Genomic DNA, 25,176 nt, shown 5'->3' on the forward strand with positions numbered 1-25,176 from the left:
CCGCACATGGCCAGCACTATGATAGAAATGCCTTTTCTTGTCCGTGACTGCAGACAAGAATAATACATGTTCTATTTTTTTGCGGGGCCGCGGAGGGAAAGTCCGGATGTGGACAGCACACCGTGTGCGGTCAGCATCTTTTGCGGCTCCATTGAAAATGAATGGGTCCACACCCGTTTTGCAAATTTGCAGAATGGATGTGAACTCATTTTGCGGACGTGTGAATGGACCCTAAGCCACAGTCACATCAGACTTGCATTGTGGTCTATGAGACATGCGTCCTGCGATCAGAAGTCCAACAGTGTTGAGTTTTCTGTGATTGTTGTTTTGTCACTGGGACACTATTGACAATCATTCAATTCAATGTTGCACAACTTTCATGTTGCTTGACACGTCACTGAGCAGCCGCAGCCAAAGGGCAGCCATGCACATTGACAGCTATCTCTTCCGACTCCCCCATACACATACACGTTTAGCTTGGCCTCTCTTTCTGATACAAGACCCCAGATCCCCTGTACATCAATATATTTTGAAGATAAAATGCTGAATAACATAAAGCCACCTCTAGAGGGAGCATGCTGCATTTCAACATGCCAGCTTTTTACTAAACCCAAATGTTCTGATCTCAATCCAGACTGCAGAATAACATTTTTTTTTTATATATTTATTACCTTGAAACAGCAAAAACTCCACCATTCATTGAGCCAAAGCAAGACAATGCAACAAAAATGGGAACAGCCAGGGAGAAGTTTCCCAGGAGACGTTCAGCAAATGTCTGAAAAGAAATGAAACAAAGGAAGTTCACTTTAAAATACATTTATTCTACAAGTGTTTTTTTTTTTTTTTCTTCCCCAGAAAGATGTTTGACAAAGTGAATGTATTCTTTAGATGTGTGTCTATTGGGCCAATAACTATTTAAAATCTTCTTGGGTCAAACAGAAAGACCAACATGTTTTTTCCTCTCAATTATAACCACAATGCTCTGTCTAGTTAACTATATACTTGTCTACACTTAATATGGCAGAGCTGGAATATTTGGGGGATTTATTGAGTTGAGGTCATCTTGATTGTTTTTTCAGTGCAGAGCTAAGTTGTGATGGAAGAGCCATTTGAGAATGAATGCTTGGAAGTTTTTTTTTTTTTATGATATGCAACGTATCACTTTTTTGTACACCAAAAAATGTATTATTTGTATTTACTTTCTAACTGTTGAATTGTCAAAAGATTTTGAAATGTGGTTTCCCATACAATGAACCTACTATGTGGAGGAGGTTAATGAACTATAATCACTAGGCAATTTATTTAAATGAGTTCTATGTATCTCACTGGCTTTGTTTGTTGCTAAATAATTCTGTGTTTCTACATACAATTTAAAGGTCAAGTTTAATAAAATGAACTTACCGTAGCAGCAAAAATGCTGATTTTAAATTCAAATCTTTATATTTTTTTTCAAATCTGTTAGCTTTTTAATGACCAGTTCTGAAAGGGTGTCAATGACCTGAGCCATTATTTTTTATTTTTGCCTCTCTGCATTACAGCAGCCATAATTTTTTAAAAACATTTTTTATTCGCATGGCCGTCTGAGACTTTGTTCTATGTTTGAGAAACAGTATTATTTTTTAAATTGTTTTCTAATACCTATAAATTATGGTGTATACAAGCAAGCCATTTTTTTACTTAGTTTATGTTACACACCAAATTACCTGATAATTAAAATCTTCGGGTTATTACAGTTCTGTGAATACCTGATATGTGTATCTTTTTAATTTCATTTCATTTAATGTGTGCACAATAAAATGTATTTTACAGCAGATAATGGAGACATTTTTTTTTTCTAGTGGGGGGGGGGCGTGAAAATCGCAGCATGCTCCTCTTTGTGCATTTTCAACGCAACGCAGGCCCCATAGAAGTGAATAGGGCTGCGTGAAAATCGCAAGCATCCGCAAGCAAGTGCGGATGCAGTGAGATTTTCACGCACGGTTGCTAGGAGACGATCAGGATGGAGACCCGATCATTATTATTTTCCCTTATAACATGGTTATAAGGGAAAATAATAGCATTCTTAATACAGAATGCTTAGTAAAATAGGGCTGGAGGAGCCACGCAGCCCGGCTTGTCTTCTGTCTTTATCTTTGCTGTGCACAGGAAAAGGACTTGTGGTGATGTCACTACGCTCATCACATGGTCCGTCACATGATCCATCACCATGGTAAAAGATCATATGATGGACCATGTGATGAGCGCAGTGACGTAATCAAGGGTCCTATTCCTCAAGAAGAAGACAAGTGGATTAAGGTGAGTAAATTATTATTATTTTTTTAACCCCTCCAGCCCAATTTTACTAAGCATTCTGTATTAGGAATGCTACACAACACCTAACCCAAACCCAAACTTCTGTGAAGAAGTTCGGGTTTGGGTACCAAACATGCCAATTTTTCTCACGTGAGTGCAAAACCCATTGTAATGTTTTGCACTTGCGCTGAAAAATCTTGCATTTTCCCGCGACGCACCCCGCATCTTATCCAGGCCAAAAACATGACGCCCGTGTAAAGAGGCCTTAAGTGTTTTGAAATCCAACATTCCTGACCTTTAAATCCCGCAGCTGCTGTCAGGTGAGAGTCAGGAGGCCCCATACACATTAGGTAGTCAGCAGACATTACTATGCATGTTGATTACATTGTTTCATTTTTGCTTCCTACCACTGCAACTGCACTGGAGAGGACGAGTTCTTCTGCTGTAATGGCTGTATAGTAGGCCACATTGGTCAAGACGTATCCAACTGTTACGATCGCCATTGATATGCATATTTGCAAGAGGTATGTTTCTGGTGAAGAAAACACAATTATGGCATTAGATTATGACATTAATACAGTTCTAAATCTAACAGCTGGTATCACATATTTAGTACAAGTTAGAAAAGTATAATAATTAAACACTGAATTATTGGGGTTGTCCAACCTATTCTCATAGTAGGGCCATCACTAAATGATTGGCTGGGGTCTGACACCCCAGTCAGGCGCTAGAGCTACAGAGGACCATCAACACTGTAGTGGACAGCACTTGTAAGGCTACTTTCACACTAGCGGCAGGCCGGATCCGACAGGCTGTTCACCCTGTCGGATCCGTCCTGCCGCTATTTTGCCGTGCCGCTGGACCGCTGCTCTGTCCCCGTTGACTATAATGGGGACGGGGGCGTAGCTCCGGCGCAGCACGGCAGTTCGCGGTAAGAGGCTGTCGGACTAAAAAGTCCGATATGCAGTACTTTTAGTTTGGCGGCCTTTCGCCGTGCACTGCTGTGCTGCTCCGGAGCTCCGCCCAGTCCCCATTATAGTCAATGGGGATTGAGCGGCGGCCCGGTGGCATGGCGAAATAGCGGCAGGACGGATCCGACAGGGTGAACAGCCTGTCGGATCCAGCCTGCCGCTAATGTGAAAGTACCCTAACTGATACAATGCTGCACCATTGACTTCAATGGTAGGAGCGCTGTAGTAGTGAGCTCCTTCCTCTACAATGTTGACAGTGATATATAGCTCCAGTGGTGAATTACAGTGATAGAGCTACACCAAACATATGTGGGGTTGAGGGGTGTCAAGCACCTCCCAATCAGCTGGTGATGGCCTATCCTAAGGACAGGCAATTACTTGAAAAAGGCAGGACAACCTCTTTAACACTGTACCTGTTTATTTTAGCCCAAATGAAATTGCATTGCATTGCCTGTTTTATAAAGAGACAATTTCTTCTGAATGTGGTATTTTTTTATTCAACAGCCATAGAAAATGTACTTTTGTAGCAATAACCTCAGGGACATAAAAGCTCTCAATGGTAGAAGAAAGTCATCTTAGTTTACAAATTTGCTGCACAGGGAAGGGTTTATATGGAAAGTAATCTTGATGGACAAAATGACAGCTCCATAGTCCATATTGATAGACCAGGATAATACATGCAAACAGAGGAACATTGCATTGATAAATGTAATGTAAAAAGGCTGTGATCAGCCACACAACTGAGATAACATAGGGGAGTTGTGGTGGTGTAATTGTTTCCCCAGCCATCACCCTCTGTCTAGTCTGAAAAATAGTCTGAAAAAGAGAGTTAAGTGAAATTCTACAATGCTAAAAGTCCATACAGGGAGTCTAGAGAGTTAATTACTCTGTTTGGCTTAAAGGACTTTTAATACTGATGACCTATCCTCAGAATAGGTCATCAGTATGTGATTGGTGGGGGTCGGACTCCTGGCATTGGACTTCTGTCCATTAGATAGCAGCTGTGCTTGGTGTTACAGCTCAGACCCATTCACTGAGACTGAGTTGCGCTTAGGCTATGTGACCAATAATGGGATGTCACTGGCCAAGGAAGAAGCTGCAGTGCTGACAAAGAGCTTCATGACCTCTTCAAACAACAAACTGGAGGAGGTGTCGAGAGGACCCCCCTCCATTAAGATATTAATTACCTATTCTGAGGATAGGTCGTCAGTATTAAGCACTTAGCCAACCCACATTTTTATTTCTAAATTGAGGATAATATTATCTGGGTTTCACACCTATTAGTTTAGACTGATGGTGGCTATATACACCAGAGAAAAGTTGTCTAAATCCTCTGGGATCAACCAACGTCCTCATGAGTATGAAGCCCAGAAAGCAGATGGTGGGGTAACGAAGAATTGGGCATTTCAGATGTCCCCCCGCATCTGCACATGGGTTATTCAGCTTTTCTAATTAAAAACACAAGGAGGCTTGGCTACTTGAAATGTTCATGTATAAATATCAGAAAAATAGATTCAGCAAAATGAGCTTTTTGCCAATAAGTATCGAAGCATCATGGGCATCTTTACCTTTGTTATGATGGTGGATTCTTATGTGTTAGAACATAATGCAATGTCAAGGATGAAATATAGTGTCAAGTCATTTAGAACATTAAGATTTTGCAGTGGCTTTGTTTGTGATAAAGACCCTAGATGGTCTTCATTGACAAACCACAATCTTTGTATTTTGTTAAAATTATTGTTCATTGCTACTAGTGTTGAGCAAAGTGAAACATTCATAGTGGAATTTGGTCCAAAGTTTAAGAAAACTTTGATTCAGAGCAAATTTTTTCACGCTTAGTGGTTTTCCTAAAATGGCAGTTGCACTTGTTACAAAGAGAAAATAAGTATAGAGGAGACAAGCTCGAGAATGCAAGATCACCCATATTGTTGTGCAGCCAGCCAATCCGCAGATAGCTATCCCCTGAGGTGTCATAGCCCTATAAACCGCTCATCCTGCATGGTCTCCGTCAATTTCCTGTGAGCTGAGCATAGAGACGTGGCAAGCGCTCATGCGCTAGGGACAGTGTTGCTGCAAATGATTAATATAAAAATATTGGAGAAGGAGAGTGCAGGGAGACTGCAGGAAGAATGCAGGCAGAGTGCAGGGAGACTTATTCTGCATCAGTTTTATTTATTAATTCCTACATCGGCCATAAACTAAGATATGTAATTAAATACCAATAAGAAGGAATCCTTTATTATTCCACTTCCAGTGTGCCAATCAATACCATCCAGTCTGCTCCACTTAGAGAGGGGGCAGGTCTTAATAATGAACATCCTCATCGATTTGTTGGCTTTACTTCTTCCAAATCATTCATTACAGTCTCTATGTCCTAGGGAAATCAGTAAGATGCAGAGAAAGGAATTGGATGTTCCTGATGACATATTCTCCTCGATATTTGATGATATGGAAAAGGTGAAAAGGGTAGAATAGCAGATGGCAGAAGAAGGGCTCCCACCTGTAGGGAAGGAGAGCGCTGTGGTGGTTGGAGAAGTGGGTACAGCCACTGTTTAAAGGTGCATTAAAGGTGCCACATGGCCATTAACAATGAAGACCGACTATTTAGTGCAACCTTCATTATTAAAGACAGATGTAGGCCACGCGGTTCTTCACCGCAGCATAGCCGCAATCATACAGCAGCATTGCCGATCCATGTGGCCGTATCCTAAGGCAGATTAGACTGGGTATACCTAATTTATAGTGATTCATGACAAATTCATTTGTAACTAATCAGATCTCTTGTCGAACTTTGGGGAAGCTGCTGAATTAAATTTTTCTAAATTAATTGCTGCTATGCAACATTCTGACAGACAGCATTCTGTTTCCCTGTATTTCATTTTACTGCCCTGCTATCCATGTTTTCTACATTTGTTTTCCTGCAGTATAAGTCAACCTCTTATGTACAAGTTATTAAAATATTAAGGTCACAATCTTTTTATTTTTCGTGTGAATGTAATTAATATTCAGAAATGTAATAATGAACCAGTCAGTATCATCACTTTTAAGAGAACTAATTAGCTCAAATAAAGGGAGTCTGGTGAACCTTCAATAAAGGTAAATACTAGTGATGAGCGACAGGGGTCATATTCAAATTTGTGATATTTTGCGAATATTTTGTAGAATATTCTTAGAATATTCGCAAATTCCAATATTTGTTAGGAGTAGTGTTGATTGCGAATTTTCATAATGCAAATTTTTGTAATGCACATTTTTGGAATGAGAATTTTAGTAATGCAAATTTTCGTAATGAGAATCAATGAGATCATGAAAACTATATATCGTGAAAACTATAAAATTGCTATATATTCTTGTTTTACAATATTCCAAATATTCTAAAAAACATTCATTTTTTAGAATATTTGTTTTTTTTTTTTTTTTTAATCTGTACAGTTGTTCCACTTTGGCATACTCCAAATATGAATATGTATGAGGAAAAGTGATGGAAGTAGCTATTGCTCATCCCTGCACAGTGGAGGTGATTGCTGCATGTAAATACAATTATTTACAATTATCGGGAAGGAATGGTTCCTTTCCAATAATTGTTCACTCACCCGACATGTCTAAATGAGCCTTTTCTCTTTACTGCTATTTCTGGAAGAAGAAACAAAATCACCATGGGAACTCCTGGGGGTTAGAATATACCATCGGATCTGAGTTTTCACGATCTCTCTGAATCTCATTACAAAATTTGCATTACGAAAATTTGCATTATGAAAAATCTCATTACGAAAATTCGCAATCAACACTACTCCTAAATTCAAAGATATTGCAGCCTTCTCATTGGCCCACAAGCTAGAAGCAGGGAGTGATCATGTGTACTGATAAAAAAATTTTTTGAATATTCGAAATTACAAATATATATCACTATATTCTAAATATTCGCAAATTCTCGAAGTGCCGATATTCGCAATAAAAATTAGCAATTCGAATATTTGTGATCAACACTAGTAAATTTTGGTGATTTTGTTTCTTCTTCCAGAAATAGCAGTAAAGAGAAAAGACTAATTTAGACATGTCGGGTGAGTGGACAATTATTGGAAAGGAACCATTCCTTCCCGATAATTGTAAATAAATGTATGTACATGCAGCAATCACCTCCACTGTGCAGGGATGAGCAATAGCTACTTCCATCACTTTTCCTCATACATATTCATTGTTTGTGGGCAGCAGATCCTTGTTTACACAGCACAATCTACTGCCCATTTCACCTGATGAACGAGCATTTTGCATGTACATTGGGTGATCTGCAGTACATTTACATTGGCTGATCAGGAATGAGTGTCCATACTAATGTTCATTACCGATAATCGACCCTACAATTGCTCTGTATAAACCTGACTTTAGTCAAACATAGCTTTTTGACCCTTCAGAGACACTATTGGAAGTTGTAAAAAGTAATTCACCTGTCACTACCATGTATGCGTCAAATAATAGAGGCAGTTAAACCAGTTATCTAGTATAAAGACCTTACAATCATCTCTCCATATCTCAGCTTTCTGGACTCCTGAGAGTGTGACAGAAGGAGAAGTAGTGGGGTATTGAGATTAACTGCGGCAAAACCTTAATTTTTGTAGTGTGCCCAGGAAACGTAGGGTTGAGTTAACTGGTAAAAAAATTATCTTTTCGACCCATCAGAGACATACACACACACACAGATTCACCACAAGTTTAAAATCAGTGTCAGAACATTAGAACATGTTAAGGCTACATGCACACGGGCGTATGTGTTTTGCGGTCCGCAAATTCAGTATGTCATCCGTATTTTTTTGCGGATCCATTGTAACAAGAATAGGACATGCTCTATTTATTTATTTTTTGTGGGGCTACGGAACAGACATACTGATGCGGACAGCACACCATGTGCTGTCTGCATTTTTTGCGGACCCATTGAAATGAATAGGTCTGCATCCTATCCGCAAAAAAAAACGGAACGGACACGGAAACAAACAACGTTAGTGTGCATGAGGCCAAAGAGGAATGCTACATTAAGGAGCAAGTGAATGGTCAGTTCTTGAAATGAATGAGTTGGAAGCAGAAAATGTAAAAGCATAAGGATCTGGGTGACTGGGTAACAGGGGTCAAACTGTGATGGCTAGACAACTGGGTCAGATTTTCTCCATGTGATTCCATAAGAGAACTTCATAGGTATTGTAGGGCACACAGTGAAGGCAGGATTGAAGCGCTCACCATGAGGCATCCATACTACAAACAGACAAGACAATCATCAGATCCCCAACAGAACATGAAACCGTTCCAGTCTGCAGCAGTCCAGGTTTCTCATTTACGACATCATTGCAAACATTGTGGAAAGTGGCTGGCTGTCAATGGCAGAACACTTAATAGGCACCATGACACAAAATTTCCTTCTGCTAAATGTCTGGAAATGGTTCGGAGAGACAGGGGTGTTTAAAGAGATTCTGTCACCAGGTTTCACCCCCTCCAGATAAAAATATGGTTATGTTCAGGGAGCTTTAACCATTCCTAATGTGGTCTTATAAATGTAATCTGTAGGCTCATTTGCAAAAAATACGCTATTACTAACCTGTCAGTCATAAAATAAGGTGCCCAAGGGTATGTAAATGGCTCCAAGCTGCCGCCCTCACCTGCTGCCGTTCGTGCCCAGCGCCGCCTCATAATCTTCTGTGACGCCTCCTGCTCTCCCTCTGTAACATGTTGTGAAAGCCTCCTGCTCGCTCTCTCTCCCTCCCCCCTTCCCTCTGTAACATGCTGTGAAAGCCTCCTGCTCTCCCTCCTCCCCTCCTCCCTCTGTAACATCGATGTTACAGAGAGGAGGAGGGGGGGAGGAAGGGAGAGCAGGAGGCTTTCACAGCATGTTACAGAGGGAGGAGGGGGGAGGGGGAGAGAGAGCGAGCAGGAGGCTTTCACAACATGTTACAGAGGGAGAGCAGGAGGCGTCACAGAAGATTATGAGGCGGCGCTGGGCACGAACGGCAGCAGGTGAGGGCGGCAGCTTGGAGCCATTTACATACCCTTGGGCACCTTATTTTTATGACTGACAGGTTAGTAATAGCGTATTTTTTGCAAAATGAGCCTACAGATTACATTTATAAGACCACATTAGGAATGGTTAAAGCTCCCTGAACATAACCATATTTTTATCTGGAGGGGGTGAAACCTGGTGACAGAATCTCTTTAAACACCCCTGTCTCTCCGAACCATTTCCAGACATTTAGCAGAAGGAAATTTTGTGTCATGGTGCCTATTAAGTGTTCTGCCATTGACAGCCAGCCACTTTCCACAATGTTTGCAATGATGTCGTAAATGAGAAACCTGGACTGCTGCAGACTGGAACGGTTTCATGTTCTGTTGGGGATCTGATGATTGTCTTGTCTGTTTGTAGTATGGATGCCTCATGGTGAGCGCTTCAATCCTGCCTTCACTGTGTGCCCTACAATACCTATGAAGTTCTCTTATGGAATCACATGGAGAAAATCTGACCCAGTTGTCTAGCCATCACAGTTTGACCCCTGTTACCCAGTCACCCAGATCCTTATGCTTTTACATTTTTCTGCTTCCAACTCATTCATTTCAAGAACTGACCATTCACTTGCTCCTTAATGTAGCATTCCTCTTTGGCCTCATGCACACTAACGTTGTTTGTTTCCGTGTCCGTTCCGTTTTTTTTTGCGGATAGGATGCAGACCTATTCATTTCAATGGGTCCGCAAAAAATGCAGACAGCACATGGTGTGCTGTCCGCATCAGTATGTCTGTTCCGTAGCCCCACAAAAAATAAATAAATAGAGCATGTCCTATTCTTGTTACAATGGATCCGCAAAAAAATACGGATGACATACTGAATTTGCGGACCGCAAAACACATACGCCCGTGTGCATGTAGCCTTAACATGTTCTAATGTTCTGACACTGATTTTAAACTTGTGGTGAATCTGTGTGTGTGTATGTCTCTGATGGGTCGAAAAGATAATTTTTTTACCAGTTAACTCAACCCTACGTTTCCTGGGCACACTACAAAAAATTAAGGTTTTGCCGCAGTTAATCTCAATACCCACTACTTCTCCTTCTGTCACACTCTCAGGAGTCCAGAAAGCTGAGATATGGAGAGATGATTGTAAGGTCTTTATACTAGATAACTGGTTTAACTGCCTCTATTATTTGACGCATACATGGTAGTGACAGGTGAATTACTTTTTACAACTTCCAATAGTGTCTCTGAAGGGTCAAAAAGCTATGTTTGACTAAAGTCAGGTTTATACAGAGCAATTGTAGGGTCGATTATCGGTAATGAACATTAGTATGGACACTCATTCCTGATCAGCCAATGTAAATGTACTGCAGATCACCCAATGTACATGCAAAATGCTCGTTCATCAGGTGAAATGGGCAGTAGATTGTGCTGTGTAAACAAGGATCTGCTGCCCACAAACAATGAATATGTATGAGGAAAAGTGATGGAAGTAGCTATTGCTCATCCCTGCACAGTGGAGGTGATTGCTGCATGTACATACATTTATTTACAATTATCGGGAAGGAATGGTTCCTTTCCAATAATTGTCCACTCACCCGACATGTCTAAATTAGTCTTTTCTCTTTACTGCTATTTCTGGAAGAAGAAACAAAATCACCAAAATTTACTAGTGTTGATCACAAACATTCGAATTGCTAATTTTTATTGCGAATATCGGCACTTCGAGAATTTGCGAATATTTAGAATATAGTGATATATATTTGTAATTTCGAATATTCAAAAAATTTTTTTATCAGTACACATGATCACTCCCTGCTTCTAGCTTGTGGGCCAATGAGAAGGCTGCAATATCTTTGAATTTAGGAGTAGTGTTGATTGCGAATTTTCGTAATGAGATTTTTCATAATGCAAATTTTCGTAATGCAAATTTTGTAATGAGATTCAGAGAGATCGTGAAAACTCAGATCCGATGGTATATTCTAACCCCCAGGAGTTCCCATGGTGATTTTGTTTCTTCTTCCAGAAATAGCAGTAAAGAGAAAAGGCTCATTTAGACATGTCGGGTGAGTGAACAATTATTGGAAAGGAACCATTCCTTCCCGATAATTGTAAATAATTGTATTTACATGCAGCAATCACCTCCACTGTGCAGGGATGAGCAATAGCTACTTCCATCACTTTTCCTCATACATATTCATATTTGGAGTATGCCAAAGTGGAACAACTGTACAGATTAAAAAAAAAAAAAAAAGACAAATATTCTAAAAAATGAATGTTTTTTAGAATATTTGGAATATTGTAAAACAAGAATTATAGCAATTTTATAGTTTTCACGAATATATAGTTTTCATGATCTCATTGATTCTCATTACGAAAATTGCATTACTAAAATTCTCATTCCAAAAATGTGCATTACAAAAATTTGCATTATGAAAATTCGCAATCAACACTACTCCTAACAAATATTGGAATTTGCGAATATTCTAAGAATATTCTACAAAATATTCGCAAAATATCACAAATTTGAATATGACCCCTGTCGCTCATCACTAGTATTTACCTTTATTGAAGGTTCACCAGACTCCCTTTATTTGAGCTAATTAGTTCTCTTAAAAGTGATGATACTGACTGGTTCATTATTACATTTCTGAATAATTAATTACATTCACACGAAAAATAAAAAGATTGTGACCTTAATATTTTAATAACTTGTACATAATAAAGAGGTTGACTTATACTGCAGGAAAACAAAATGTAGAAAACATGGATAGCAGGGCAGTAAAATGAAATACAGGGAAACAGAATGCTGTCTGTCAGAATGTTGCATAGCAGCAATTAATTTAGAAAAATTTAATTCAGCAGCTTCCCCAAAGTTCGACAAGAGATCTGATTAGTTACAAATGAATTTGTCATGAATCACTATAAATTAGGTATACCCAGTCTAATCTGCCTTAGGATACGGCCACATGGATCGGCAATGCTGCTGTATGATTGCGGCTATGCTGCGGTGAAGAACCGCGTGGCCTACATCTGTCTTTAATAATGAAGGTTGCACTAAATAGTCGGTCTTCATTGTTAATGGCCATGTGGCACCTTTAATGCACCTTTAAACAGTGGCTGTACCCACTTCTCCAACCACCACAGCGCTCTCCTTCCCTACAGGTGGGAGCCCTTCTTCTGCCATCTGCTATTCTACCCTTTTTCACCTTTTCCATATCATCAAATATCGAGGAGAATATGTCATCAGGAACATTCCAATTCCTTTCTCTGCATCTTACTGATTTCCCTAGGACATAGAGACTGTAATGAATGATTTGGAAGAAGTAAAGCCAACAAATCGATGAGGATGTTCATTATTAAGACCTGCCCCCCTCTCTAAGTGGAGCAGACTGGATGGTATTGATTGGCACACTGGAAGTGGAATAATAAGGATTCCTTCTTATTGGTATTTAATTACATATCTTAGTTTATGGCCGATGTAGGAATTAATAAATAAAACTGATTGCAGAATAAGTCTCCCTGCACTCTGCCTGCATTCTTCCTGCAGTCTCCCTGCACTCTCCTTCTCCAATATTTTTATATTAATCATTTGCAGCAACACTGTCCCTAGCGCATGAGCGCTTGCCACTCTCTATGCTCAGCTCACAGGAAATTGACGAGACCATGCAGGATGAGCGGTTTATAGGGCTATGACACCTCAGGGGATAGCTATCTGCGGATTGGCTGGCTGCACAACAATATGGGTGATCTTGCATTCTCGAGCTTGTCTCCTCTATACTTATTTTCTCTTTGTAACAAGTGCAACTGCCATTTTAGGAAAACCACTAAGCTGTGAAAAAATTTGCTCTGAATCAAAGTTTTCTTAAACTTTGGACCAAATTCCACTATGAATGTTCACTTTGCTCACACTAGTAGCAATGAACAATAATTTTAACAAAATACAAAGATTGTGGTTTGTCAATGAAGACCATCTAGGGTCTTTATCACAAACAAAGCCACTGCAAAATCTTAATGTTCTAAATGACTTGACACTATATTTCATCCTTGACATTGCATTATGTTCTAACACATAAGAATCCACCATCATAACAAAGGTAAAGATGCCCATGATGCTTCGATACTTATTGGCAAAAAGCTCATTTTGCTGAATCTATTTTTTCTGATATTTATACATGAACATTTCAAGTAGCCAAGCCTCCTTGTGTTTTTAATTAGAAAAGCTGAATAACCCATGTGCAGATGCGGGGGGACATCTGAAATGCCCAATTCTTCGTTACCCCACCATCTGCTTTCTGGGCTTCATACTCATGAGGACGTTGGTTGATCCCAGAGGATTTAGACAACTTTTCTCTGGTGTATATAGCCACCATCAGTCTAAACTAATAGGTGTGAAACCCAGATAATATTATCCTCAATTTAGAATAAAAATGTGGGTTGGCTAAGTGCTTAATACTGACGACCTATCCTCAGAATAGGTAATTAATATCTTAATGGAGGGGGGTCCTCTCGACACCTCCTCCAGTTTGTTGTTTGAAGAGGTCATGAAGCTCTTTGTCAGCACTGCAGCTTCTTCCTTGGCCAGTGACATCCCATTATTGGTCACATAGCCTAAGCGCAACTCAGTCTCAGTGAATGGGTCTGAGCTGTAACACCAAGCACAGCTGCTATCTAATGGACAGAAGTCCAATGCCAGGAGTCCGACCCCCACCAATCACATACTGATGACCTATTCTGAGGATAGGTCATCAGTATTAAAAGTCCTTTAAGCCAAACAGAGTAATTAACTCTCTAGACTCCCTGTATGGACTTTTAGCATTGTAGAATTTCACTTAACTCTCTTTTTCAGACTATTTTCAGACTAGACAGAGGTGATGGCTGGGAAACAATTACACCACCACAACTCCCCTATGTTATCTCAGTTGTGTGGCTGATCACAGCCTTTTTTACATTACATTTATCAATGCAATGTTCCTCTGTTTGCATGTATTATCCTGGTCTATCAATATGACTATGGAGCTGTCATTTTGTCCATCAAGATTACTTTCCATATAAACCCTTCCCTGTGCAGCAAATTTGTAAACTAAGATGACTTTCTTCTACCATTGAGAGCTTTTATGTCCCTGAGGTTATTGCTACAAAAGTACATTTTCTATGGCTGTTGAATAAAAAAATACCACATTCAGAAGAAATTGTCTCTTTATAAAACAGGCAATGCAATGCAATTTCATTTGGGCTAAAATAAACAGGTACAGTGTTAAAGAGGTTGTCCTGCCTTTTTCAAGTAATTGCCTGTCCTTAGGATAGGCCATCACCAGCTGATTGGGAGGTGCTTGACACCCCTCAACCCCACATATGTTTGGTGTAGCTCTATCACTGTAATTCACCACTGGAGCTATATATCACTGTCAACATTGTAGAGGAAGGAGCTCACTACTACAGCGCTCCTACCATTGAAGTCAATGGGTGCAGCATTGTATCAGTTAGGGTACTTTCACATTAGCGGCAGGCTGGATCCGACAGGCTGTTCACCCTGTCGGATCCGTCCTGCCGCTATTTCGCCATGCCACCGGGCCGCCGCTCAATCCCCATTGACTATAATGGGGACTGGGCGGAGCTCCGGAGCAGCACAGCAGTGCACGGCGAAAGGCCGCCAAACTAAAAGTACTGCATATCGGACTTTTTAGTCCGACAGCCTCTTACCGCGAACTGCCGTGCTGCGCCGGAGCTACGCCCCCGTCCCCATTATAGTCAACGGGGACAGAGCAGCGGTCCAGCGGCACGGCAAAATAGCGGCAGGACGGATCCGACAGGGTGAACAGCCTGTCGGATCCGGCCTGCCGCTAGTGTGAAAGTAGCCTTACAAGTGCTGTCCACTACAGTGTTGATGGTCCTCTGTAGCTCTAGCGCTGACTGGGGTGTCAGACCCCAGCCAATCATTTAGTGATGGCCTACTATGAGAATAGGTTGGACAACCCCAATAATTCAGTGTTTAATTATTATACTTTTCTAACTTGTACTAAATATGTGATACCAGCTGTTAGATTTAGAACTGTATTAATGTCATAATCTAATGCCATAATTGTGTTTTCTTCACCAGAAACATACCTCTTGCAATATGCATATCAATGGCGATCGTAACAGTTGGATACGTCTTGACCAATGTGGCCTACTATACAGCCATTACAGCAGAAGAACTCGTCCTCTCCAGTGCAGTTGCAGTGGTAAGGAAGCAAAAATGAAACAATGTAATCAACATGCATAGTAATGTCTGCTGACTACCTAATGTGTATGGGGCCTCCTGACTCTCACCTGACAGCAGCTGCGGGATTTAAAGGTCAGGAATGTTGGATTTCAAAACACTTAAGGCCTCTTTTACACGGGCGTCATGTTTTTGGCCTGGATAAGATGCGGGTGCGTCGCGGGAAAATGCAAGATTTTTCAGCGCAAGTGCAAAACATTACAATGGGTTTTGCACTCACGTGAGAAAAATTGGCATGTTTGGTACCCAAACCCGAACTTCTTCACAGAAGTTTGGGTTTGGGTTAGGTGTTGTGTAGCATTCCTAATACAGAATGCTTAGTAAAATTGGGCTGGAGGGGTTAAAAAAATAATAATAATTTACTCACCTTAATCCACTTGTCTTCTTCTTTGAGGAATAGGACCCTTGATTACGTCACTGCGCTCATCACATGGTCCATCATATGATCTTTTACCATGGTGATGGATCATGTGACGGACCATGTGATGAGCGTAGTGACATCACCACAAGTCCTTTTCCTGTGCACAGCAAAGATAAAGACAGAAGACAAGCCGGGCTGCGTGGCTCCTCCAGCCCTATTTTACTAAGCATTCTGTATTAAGAATGCTATTATTTTCCCTTATAACCATGTTATAATGGAAAATAATAATGATCGGGTCTCCATCCTGATCGTCTCCTAGCAACCGTGCGTGAAAATCTCACTGCATCCGCACTTGCTTGCGGATGCTTGCGATTTTCACGCAGCCCTATTCACTTCTATGGGGCCTGCGTTGCGTTGAAAATGCACAAAGAGGAGCATGCTGCGATTTTCACGCCCCCCCCCCACTAGAAAAAAAAAATGTCTCCATTATCTGCTGTAAAATACATTTTATTGTGCACACATTAAATGAAATGAAATTAAAAAGATACACATATCAGGTATTCACAGAACTGTAATAACCCGAAGATTTTAATTATCAGGTAATTTGGTGTGTAACATAAACTAAGTAAAAAAATGGCTTGCTTGTATACACCATAATTTATAGGTATTAGAAAACAATTTAAAAAATAATACTGTTTCTCAAACATAGAACAAAGTCTCAGACGGCCATGCGAATAAAAAATGTTTTTAAAAATTATGGCTGCTGTAATGCAGAGAGGCAAAAATAAAAAAATAATGGCTCAGGTCATTGACACCCTTTCAGAACTGGTCATTAAAAAGCTAACAGATTTGAAAAAAATATAAAGATTTGAATTTAAAATCAGCATTTTTGCTGCTACGGTAAGTTCATTTTATTAAACTTGACCTTTAAATTGTATGTAGAAACACAGAATTATTTAGCAACAAACAAAGCCAATGAGATACATAGAACTCATTTAAATAAATTGCCTAGTGATTATAGTTCATTAACCTCCTCCACATAGTAGGTTCATTGTATGGGAAACCACATTTCAAAATCTTTTGACAATTCAACAGTTAGAAAGTAAATACAAATAATACATTTTTTGGTGTACAAAAAAGTGATACGTTGCATATCATAAAAAAAAAAAAACTTCCAAGCATTCATTCTCAAATGGCTCTTCCATCACAACTTAGCTCTGCACTGAAAAAACAATCAAGATGACCTCAACTCAATAAATCCCCCAAATATTCCAGCTCTGCCATATTAAGTGTAGACAAGTATATAGTTAACTAGACAGAGCATTGTGGTTATAATTGAGAGGAAAAAACATGTTGGTCTTTCTGTTTGACCCAAGAAGATTTTAAATAGTTATTGGCCCAATAGACACACATCTAAAGAATACATTCACTTTGTCAAACATCTTTCTGGGGAAGAAAAAAAAAAAAACACTTGTAGAATAAATGTATTTTAAAGTGAACTTCCTTTGTTTCATTTCTTTTCAGACATTTGCTGAACGTCTCCTGGGAAACTTCTCCCTGGCTGTTCCCATTTTTGTTGCATTGTCTTGCTTTGGCTCAATGAATGGTGGAGTTTTTGCTGTTTCAAGGTAATAAATATATAAAAAAAAATGTTATTCTGCAGTCTGGATTGAGATCAGAACATTTGGGTTTAGTAAAAAGCTGGCATGTTGAAATGCAGCATGCTCCCTCTAGAGGTGGCTTTATGTTATTCAGCATTTTATCTTCAAAATATATTGATGTACAGGGGATCTGGGGTCTTGTATCAGAAAGAGAGGCCAAGCTAAACGTGTATGTGTATGGGGGAGTCGGAAGAGATAGCTGTCAATGTGCATGGCTGCCCTTTGGCTGCGGCTGCTCAGTGACGTGTCAAGCAACATGAAAGTTGTGCAACATTGAATTGAATGATTGTCAATAGTGTCCCAGTGACAAAACAACAATCACAGAAAACTCAACACTGTTGGACTTCTGATCGCAGGACGCATGTCTCATAGACCACAATGCAAGTCTGATGTGACTGTGGCTTAGGGTCCATTCACACGTCCGCAAAATGAGTTCACATCCATTCTGCAAATTTGCAAAACGGGTGTGGACCCATTCATTTTCAATGGAGCCGCAAAAGATGCTGGCCGCACACGGTGTGCTGTCCACATCCGGACTTTCCCTCCGCGGCCCCGCAAAAAATAGAACATGTATTATTCTTGTCTGCAGTCACGGACAAGAAAAGGCATTTCTATCATAGTGCTGGCCATGTGCGGTCCACAAAATGCGTTTGTGTCCGTGTTTTGTGGATCCGCAATTTGCTGACCTCAAAACAGTTACGGACGTGTGAATGGACCCTTAGGCTTCGTTCACCTCACTGTTAAGCCTTTCTGTTCTACTGCTCCATTTAGGAGCAGGAGAACGGAACGGACGGAGAAGGCACATAACTGAGCCAAACAGAGCCCTTAGGACCCCATAGACTATAATGGAGGCTGTTATGTTTCTGCTCAGAAGATGATTTTGAAGCGGAGACAAAAGTCCTGCACGCACAACTTTTGTCTCTGCTCCGAAATCATCTTCTGAACAAAGACATAATGGACCCCATTATAGTCTATGTGGTCATTAGGCTCCGTTTGACTCAGTTATGTGCCTTTTCCTAATCCGAGCAGGGGAACGGAAAGGCTGAATGAAGCCTTACCTGCAATGTTTATGAGATTTGGTTGTACTTTTAGAGACAAATCACTGCTCTAAACTTACTGAGCAACTTTTCTGAAACTTGCGGTCTCACAACGTGTAGCCCCAACCTAAAGGTAAGTAAAGTAATAGAGAAAGTTGAAGTTCTTGACGATACCTATCGATTAGGAGGCACGCTTTGAGGTACATTGTAAATTGTACCTATACTTTCCGGGCCATACTTATATTTGCCATTTGTTTCAAATTACATGCAGACATGGCCCAGGGTATGACCGAGGTGATCCACATGTGGATTTTGCTGTTGCAGCCTTAAGCACATTTACACATAACACCTAACAGAAAGATATTTAGCAATAGCTTCATGTAAGCAAGCCTTTAACCTTGCACCATCTATATGTTAAATATTGTTAAATTATGTAAAGTTCATGTTCAGTGTAAAATAAACTTTGCAGTATATTTTATCAGAAAATATCAAACAGCTGAACAAATGTATAGTTGTTTGTAAAGTCTGTGTTTTTTCCATCAGAATGTTCTATGTAGCCTCTCGAGAAGGTCACCTTCCAGAGATCCTTTCTATGATTCATGTACACAAGCATACTCCTCTGCCAGCTGTCATTGTTTTGGTAAGCTAAGAACATCTTTGACTGTTTCTAGATGTAGCACTCTTAATCATGATCATTTATTAGTGGTAATATATTCACATTCATTTTACATTTTCTCCACGTTTATATTTATGATAAGTGTATGTAGACTGGATTTCTCATGCATAGTATAGGAATGTTTGCAAAATGGATTTGTGGTGCATTAGCTTGTGCTGTTTACTGGATGCTAAAAAGCATATTTATAAGCGAACAGCATAAAGATCAGCGGATCACATGAAGAAATGTCTCATCTCAGAGTCATTTATCCAAATTTGTGCTACTGACTCAGTATTCAGCAGGTAAAATGCTGTCAGCGTATCACCAATCCAAAATTGGTAGCTATGATATACACTTATGCTACATATAACACCTATGCTGTAAACTATTATGACATGTACAGTGATCCCCTGGGGAGCCAGTGCAGTGGATGGGAGTGATGGTAGTAGCCCTGATAAGGTATTGTGTCACGGTATACTCTTTCAAGCCATTGCTCCCTGGAAATCGGTGCAGTGACAATGTAGTTTGAAGAATGAGGCCAGTGAACGTATAACAGTCTCATTTTACTAAATGTAGCATACAACTTTTCGTGCATTCAACAGCAGTGCAATTTCCGACACCAGTAAAAGAGTATAGAGGCAGGTTGAATGGCTGCAAGTTAACACTTGTGGGTGTAGATATCCACTATCAGGTCTAGATTTGAGTTTTAACTGGCCTAGTAGTAGTGTGGGTGACTAAACCCTAGTCCCTTACCATACAGCAGTGTCTATTATGCAGGTATTCAGCTGTTCACTCTGCTGTCTGATTTCTCAAGTATTTTCTTGAGACTGACTTTAGTTCTGCAGGAGCTCTGCAGTGTGCTTCCTTTCCTCTGTGTCTCAGGATAGGAACCAGCTCACTCCTACATAGAGGTTGGGTGGTTTCTGCTAACAATTTACCAACCATATTCTTTACTGGTATTTACGGCCAAAACATTCGATCTACATAACAATTCAGAACTATATACAATAAAACAATAATTTCAGATAACCCAGATTTGGGGTACTGCACACCTATGCTATGCCTATATTATATACAGTATATGTATGTATATGTGATATAAACCTATGTTATAACATCTGTGATATGCTCCTGGGACATGACATCTATGATATAGATGATATTTATGATATTCACCTCTGATATGAGGTGTATGCCTATGATATGACATCTATGAATTCGCAACTATGATTTATACCTCCGATATTATACCTTGTACACCTAAAAAATCAGTAATATGACACCGATGACATTATGACATCTATGATATACAGTATCTACACCTACAATGTGACAATTTCATATTATAACACCTATGATAGTTTTCTGCTTGAGTGGCCTAACTGGGAGGAAATGCTCAAACACCAAATACTGTAGCGTATTTATAACCGGGGGAGAGGATCCTCCACATGTGATCCGTTGCTAATGGCAATCCCCAGCAACAATGCATACAATGGAGGATGCCGGCAGCAAACCACATATACCACAATAACATCCTACACAAGATGAAATAATGTGTGGATGAAAATATAAGAGGTATCTCAGTGTAGCATGGGACCTACCACTAACCTACCTATAGTGTGTGATACGAGTTTATACGTGTAAGTTGCTTTATTCTGTAAGCCAGATAAGAGTACAGCAGAACAGATGGATTCTGGTATTGTGCAGTCAAAAGATGATGCTTTCATAAGCGTACATGAGAATACATGTGTACCTGTACATAGTCTAGAGCAGTATGAAGATACAGGAAGTGAAGTACACAGAAGAAGGGGTGGAGCAAGGAAATGAAATGAGTCAGATATCACGAACAAGAAAAAACAAGTGCATTACCAAAAACGGACACTAGATGGGAGCATATAACCAAATATAGAATATATGAATGGTTCAATGAATTAAACTATATAGATTTTAACTGTGTAGCAGCACAGTAGTAGTTATATTTAAAGGCCCTTTACACGGACAGAGAACACTCTAGATGATCTCTAACAAGCGGTCTTAGGAACGCTCACTTGCGATTATCTGGTGGTGTAAAGGTGCCGCCATTCATCGGGTAATTGGTCCATTTGTGTAGGCACCTAAATCGTAATTTGCTGGCAGAAGATTGTGCTGTGTAAGGCTACTTTCACACTAGTGTTCGTCGGTCCGCTCGTGAGCTCCGTTTGAAGGGGCTCACGAGCGGACCCGAACGCAGCCGTCCAGCCCTGATGCAGTCTGAATGGAGCGGATCCGCTCAGACTGCATCAGTCTGGCGGCGTTCAGCCTCCGCTCCGCTCGCCTCCGCACGGACAGGCGGACAGCTGAACGCTGCTTGCAGCGTTCGGGTGTCCGCCTGGCCGTGCGGAGGCGTGCGGATCCATCCAGACTTACAATGTAAGTCAATGGGGACGGATCCGTTTGAAGATGCCACAATATGGCTCAATCTTCAGGCGGATCCGTCCCCCATTGACTTTACATTGAAAGTCTGGACGGATCCGTACGAGGCTATTTTCACACTTAGCTGTTATATGCTAAAATAATGCAGACGGATCCGTTCTGAACGGAGCCTCCGTCTGCATTATTATGATCGGATCCGTTCAGAACGGATCCGATCGAACGCTAGTGTGAAAGTAGCCTAAACAGTCTCTGATGCTGGGAAACAAGTCTGTGGAGTAGATCTCTGCACTGACGAGCAGGCGTTGCGTGAAAGAATGCTTTCTTTCCGACAGTTGCCTACTGAATTGTCCCATCTGAAGGGACCTTTAGGACTCATTGATGATGTAGAAAATTATTTTAAAGAGCTCATAACTCCTTAATTTTACTTAAAGTTTTATGCCCCATACATGTACAGTATGTTGCAGTCTTTAGTTTAGGGAAATATGTAAATGCATTCTTGTCATTCACTTTATAAATTACTCAGTTGACAATTTTGGAACTATGAGGGAAACTCTAAGGTTCAGATCTGACCAAGGACAATATCTGCATGGAGATTGTTTGTTCTCCCTGTGCAGTGGCAGACTTTACCACCATGGCAAATGTTTAGGACCCCAGAGATCAGGGTTCCCCGAGGTGGCCTCCATAGGTAGGCAGAAAGAAATGACTAGAGGGATGGACATACCACCAGTGCAGCTGGTTCAGCAGTGCAGGGGCTCAGATGTGAAGAGGGTCCTTTTCAGCTTCTCAGACTGCACTGCTAAACTAAGAGCAGTGTTTAGATGGGGGATGAAGCTAAACTGGCTGATGGGGCAAGGTTTAGTGGTGCAATTGGGAAAAACTTAGTGGTGCAATAGTCACCCCTCAGACATGGATGTAGCTATAGCTATTTACCCCAGAAATGACAAATCTGCCAAGTTCCTTTAAGTTTTCTCTGGGTGCTCTAAAAACATTGCAAACAAGACATATCAAATATCTCAAATGATTTTATTTTCCAATAATTTATTTTATTCAATGAAATAAAAATTGCAAATAGCAGAAACATCCACTGAAAGTCTGTATAAAATTCTAAGTCTTGGATTTACGCAATTTGCTAAAAATATACAGTTTAATTTGGCTTGACGACAATGAGTTATTAATAGTTATTGATTGTCCCTTTAAACAGTATTTCTTGGTTCTCTGGAGACCTAAACTTGTCCATATTTCTTAGGAAGAAAATGATAAATCATTAGTGTAACATTACTTTTGCGTTTTTCCATTATTTTATTGTATTTGAAGGCCATGCAGCAACATGCTGTTATCAGTTTCACTGGCAGATTTGTGCATCTGCTCCTGGTATTTAACTCTCAGAGGCAGGAAAGTAAATCACTTCTTATTAGTGTGTGTTCCCTGGGATTGTATGGATGGAAAGGGACTGATTATTTCAGGCTCCTTCCTAGACATGAAGTCTTTTGAAACAGAGGTATGACTAATAAAACCTAAATTTGCTTAATTGGAAGTGAAGTAAAGCTCTATCGTCTGAGAATTCGCAATGGCTCATCAGAGGCACCACTGTAATGAAGGACACAAACAAGTGTACGCATTTATAATGGAAAAAGACTAGTCAGTAAATTGAATCTGTGGTTAAAAGTATGTTTTACAGGCAAAAAGGACAAGATATAAAAACATATGCTTGCAGGAAGAACTGGAAAATAAACCATGCAGTGTAAATTTAAAAATTTTATGGCAAAATAAGAGCATTGAATTATATAGAACATCCGAATCTGTGAATAAAATATTCATAAATTATCCCTAAAATTGTTCCATTATCAATAACATAAGTTCCTTCGTTACAACAAAATTATCAGTAATTTGCCAATTAATTAAAATGCACTGGTTTAGAAAATACATCATGGCCCGCAGTCTGGGTATTGCGGATGTGCTAGCAGCCATCTAGCAACCCATGTCCTCAGCTCTATACACAAAATCCCAGTGAGAGGTTCCCTTTAAAGGGCTTGTCAAGGATTTTGATATTGATGGTCTATCCTCAGGAGGAGGTCCAACAACTGGGACCCCCACCGATCAGTTGATACTTTGTAGGCCCAGGGACAGAAGTCGGTGTCATAACATACAAAGATCTGTCCATTCTGCATTGGGGAGAGCTGGTAGCTACATGACTGCCTCCATTAAATTCAATAGGAGCAGCCCAGCTTGATGGAGTGGTGAATTTCTGGTGCCCATCTCAGACTATGAGGTAACAGTTGATCAGTGGGGTTGATGGGTGTCAGACTCCCTGCCAATCTGATATTGATTGACCTTCTCCTGGGTATTGAACTTATTGGTCCCCCCGATCACCACCGGTAAGACCCACCCTTATTTCGCCTTATGGCATGTTTATAGACCATGGGAGACGGCCACGGTCTCATTTTTTGTTTTATGTTTATAGGTCACACTGTCCACCTTCTGCCACATTCAGAGACGTGAAAGTGGACCTGACCATCAGGCGACCTGTTCTACAGGTTACCTATTGTTGTGTGTCTTGTTTGTCTGGTAGGGGTTTTCCTCCCCTCATAGGGATCTTTAATTATCCTAATAAAAGTTAGGTTTTAATACGTTACTACCCCTTATTTTCACATAGTTCTAATTAACGAGTAGTTATCTGGGGGGTGCTTCTGCACCACCTCAAGGGACCACCCTTTATATTTTTTCCAATCTGATATTGATGGCATATACTGAGGATATGCCATCAATATCCATAAGGATTCTTGTAAATTTCTAAAAATGTGACAATATCACTGAATATTCCTCTGGTCAGCTGTTACTTGAGATTTCTTGGCAAAACAGTAGTGGCCTTTCCATGCCAGCCTATGTTTATGTATAGGAGTGCAGAGGTAGAAGTTGCATAATGAGACATACTGTACGAGTAAACTGTAATGGCACATAAGAAACAACCTTACATTAGGAGCTTCAGGTTTCAGCTCTGAGACGCTGGTATTGCACTTTCTGCATTTCAATAGAAGTAAGCCCAACTCACAATAGTGTCTGATAAACAATCCGATTTTGCATAGCTGTGTAATTGTTAGGATAAGAGAGGGAAAAAAATCCAAATAACATATTGTGCTTTTTAATATCATTTTAGTCTATCCAGATTCTTAAGGGAATTTTCATTGTCGTCTTTAAATTCAGTTATTGTTTGGCAGTTCATTTAAACTGTAACTACAATAAACATTTATGAACGGCTGCCATCCAAAAAAATAAAGAAGAAACCATCACTGATCAGTGGTCTTTCCAGAACACTACACATCAGTGCTCTCTGCCCTATCCCAGGAGTTTTATGCAATTGAATGACAGAATAAAGGCAATGCATAGGTTAATGTGGCAGCACATAGCAGGACTGTTAAATGGAATGGGCCATCAGAAAATCAATTTTTGAATTTTCGGTGATGTTATTTTTCATTTTCCATGTCACACCTCCTGCTCTGCAGAAATCACTTTTCAGTAGTCATCTCATTACCAATGCAGG

At 40.2% G+C, this 25,176-nt stretch overlaps 2 protein-coding genes across 2 annotated transcripts in view; one reads left to right on the top strand and one right to left on the bottom strand.

The window, feature by feature from the left end:
* LOC122925792 (cystine/glutamate transporter-like) overlaps nucleotides 1-10,855 on the bottom strand; it is a 40,818-nt gene extending 29,963 nt beyond the window's left edge. The window contains exons 1-3 of the mRNA XM_044277150.1: nucleotides 10,849-10,855; nucleotides 2,700-2,824; nucleotides 672-775 (exon numbers count right to left, since the gene is read on the bottom strand). Of these exons, the coding sequence (XP_044133085.1) occupies nucleotides 672-775; nucleotides 2,700-2,824; nucleotides 10,849-10,855 (236 nt within the window). The remainder of the gene's footprint in view (nucleotides 1-671; nucleotides 776-2,699; nucleotides 2,825-10,848) is intronic.
* Nucleotides 10,856-11,251: 396 nt separating this feature from the next.
* LOC122925800 (cystine/glutamate transporter-like) overlaps nucleotides 11,252-25,176 on the top strand; it is an 88,458-nt gene continuing 74,533 nt past the window's right edge. The window contains exons 1-4 of the mRNA XM_044277160.1: nucleotides 11,252-11,316; nucleotides 15,351-15,474; nucleotides 17,398-17,501; nucleotides 19,115-19,211. Of these exons, the coding sequence (XP_044133095.1) occupies nucleotides 11,252-11,316; nucleotides 15,351-15,474; nucleotides 17,398-17,501; nucleotides 19,115-19,211 (390 nt within the window). The remainder of the gene's footprint in view (nucleotides 11,317-15,350; nucleotides 15,475-17,397; nucleotides 17,502-19,114; nucleotides 19,212-25,176) is intronic.

Source organism: Bufo gargarizans, chromosome 1, assembly GCF_014858855.1.
Source record: "Bufo gargarizans isolate SCDJY-AF-19 chromosome 1, ASM1485885v1, whole genome shotgun sequence".
NCBI classification, from domain to species: domain Eukaryota; kingdom Metazoa; phylum Chordata; class Amphibia; order Anura; family Bufonidae; genus Bufo; species Bufo gargarizans.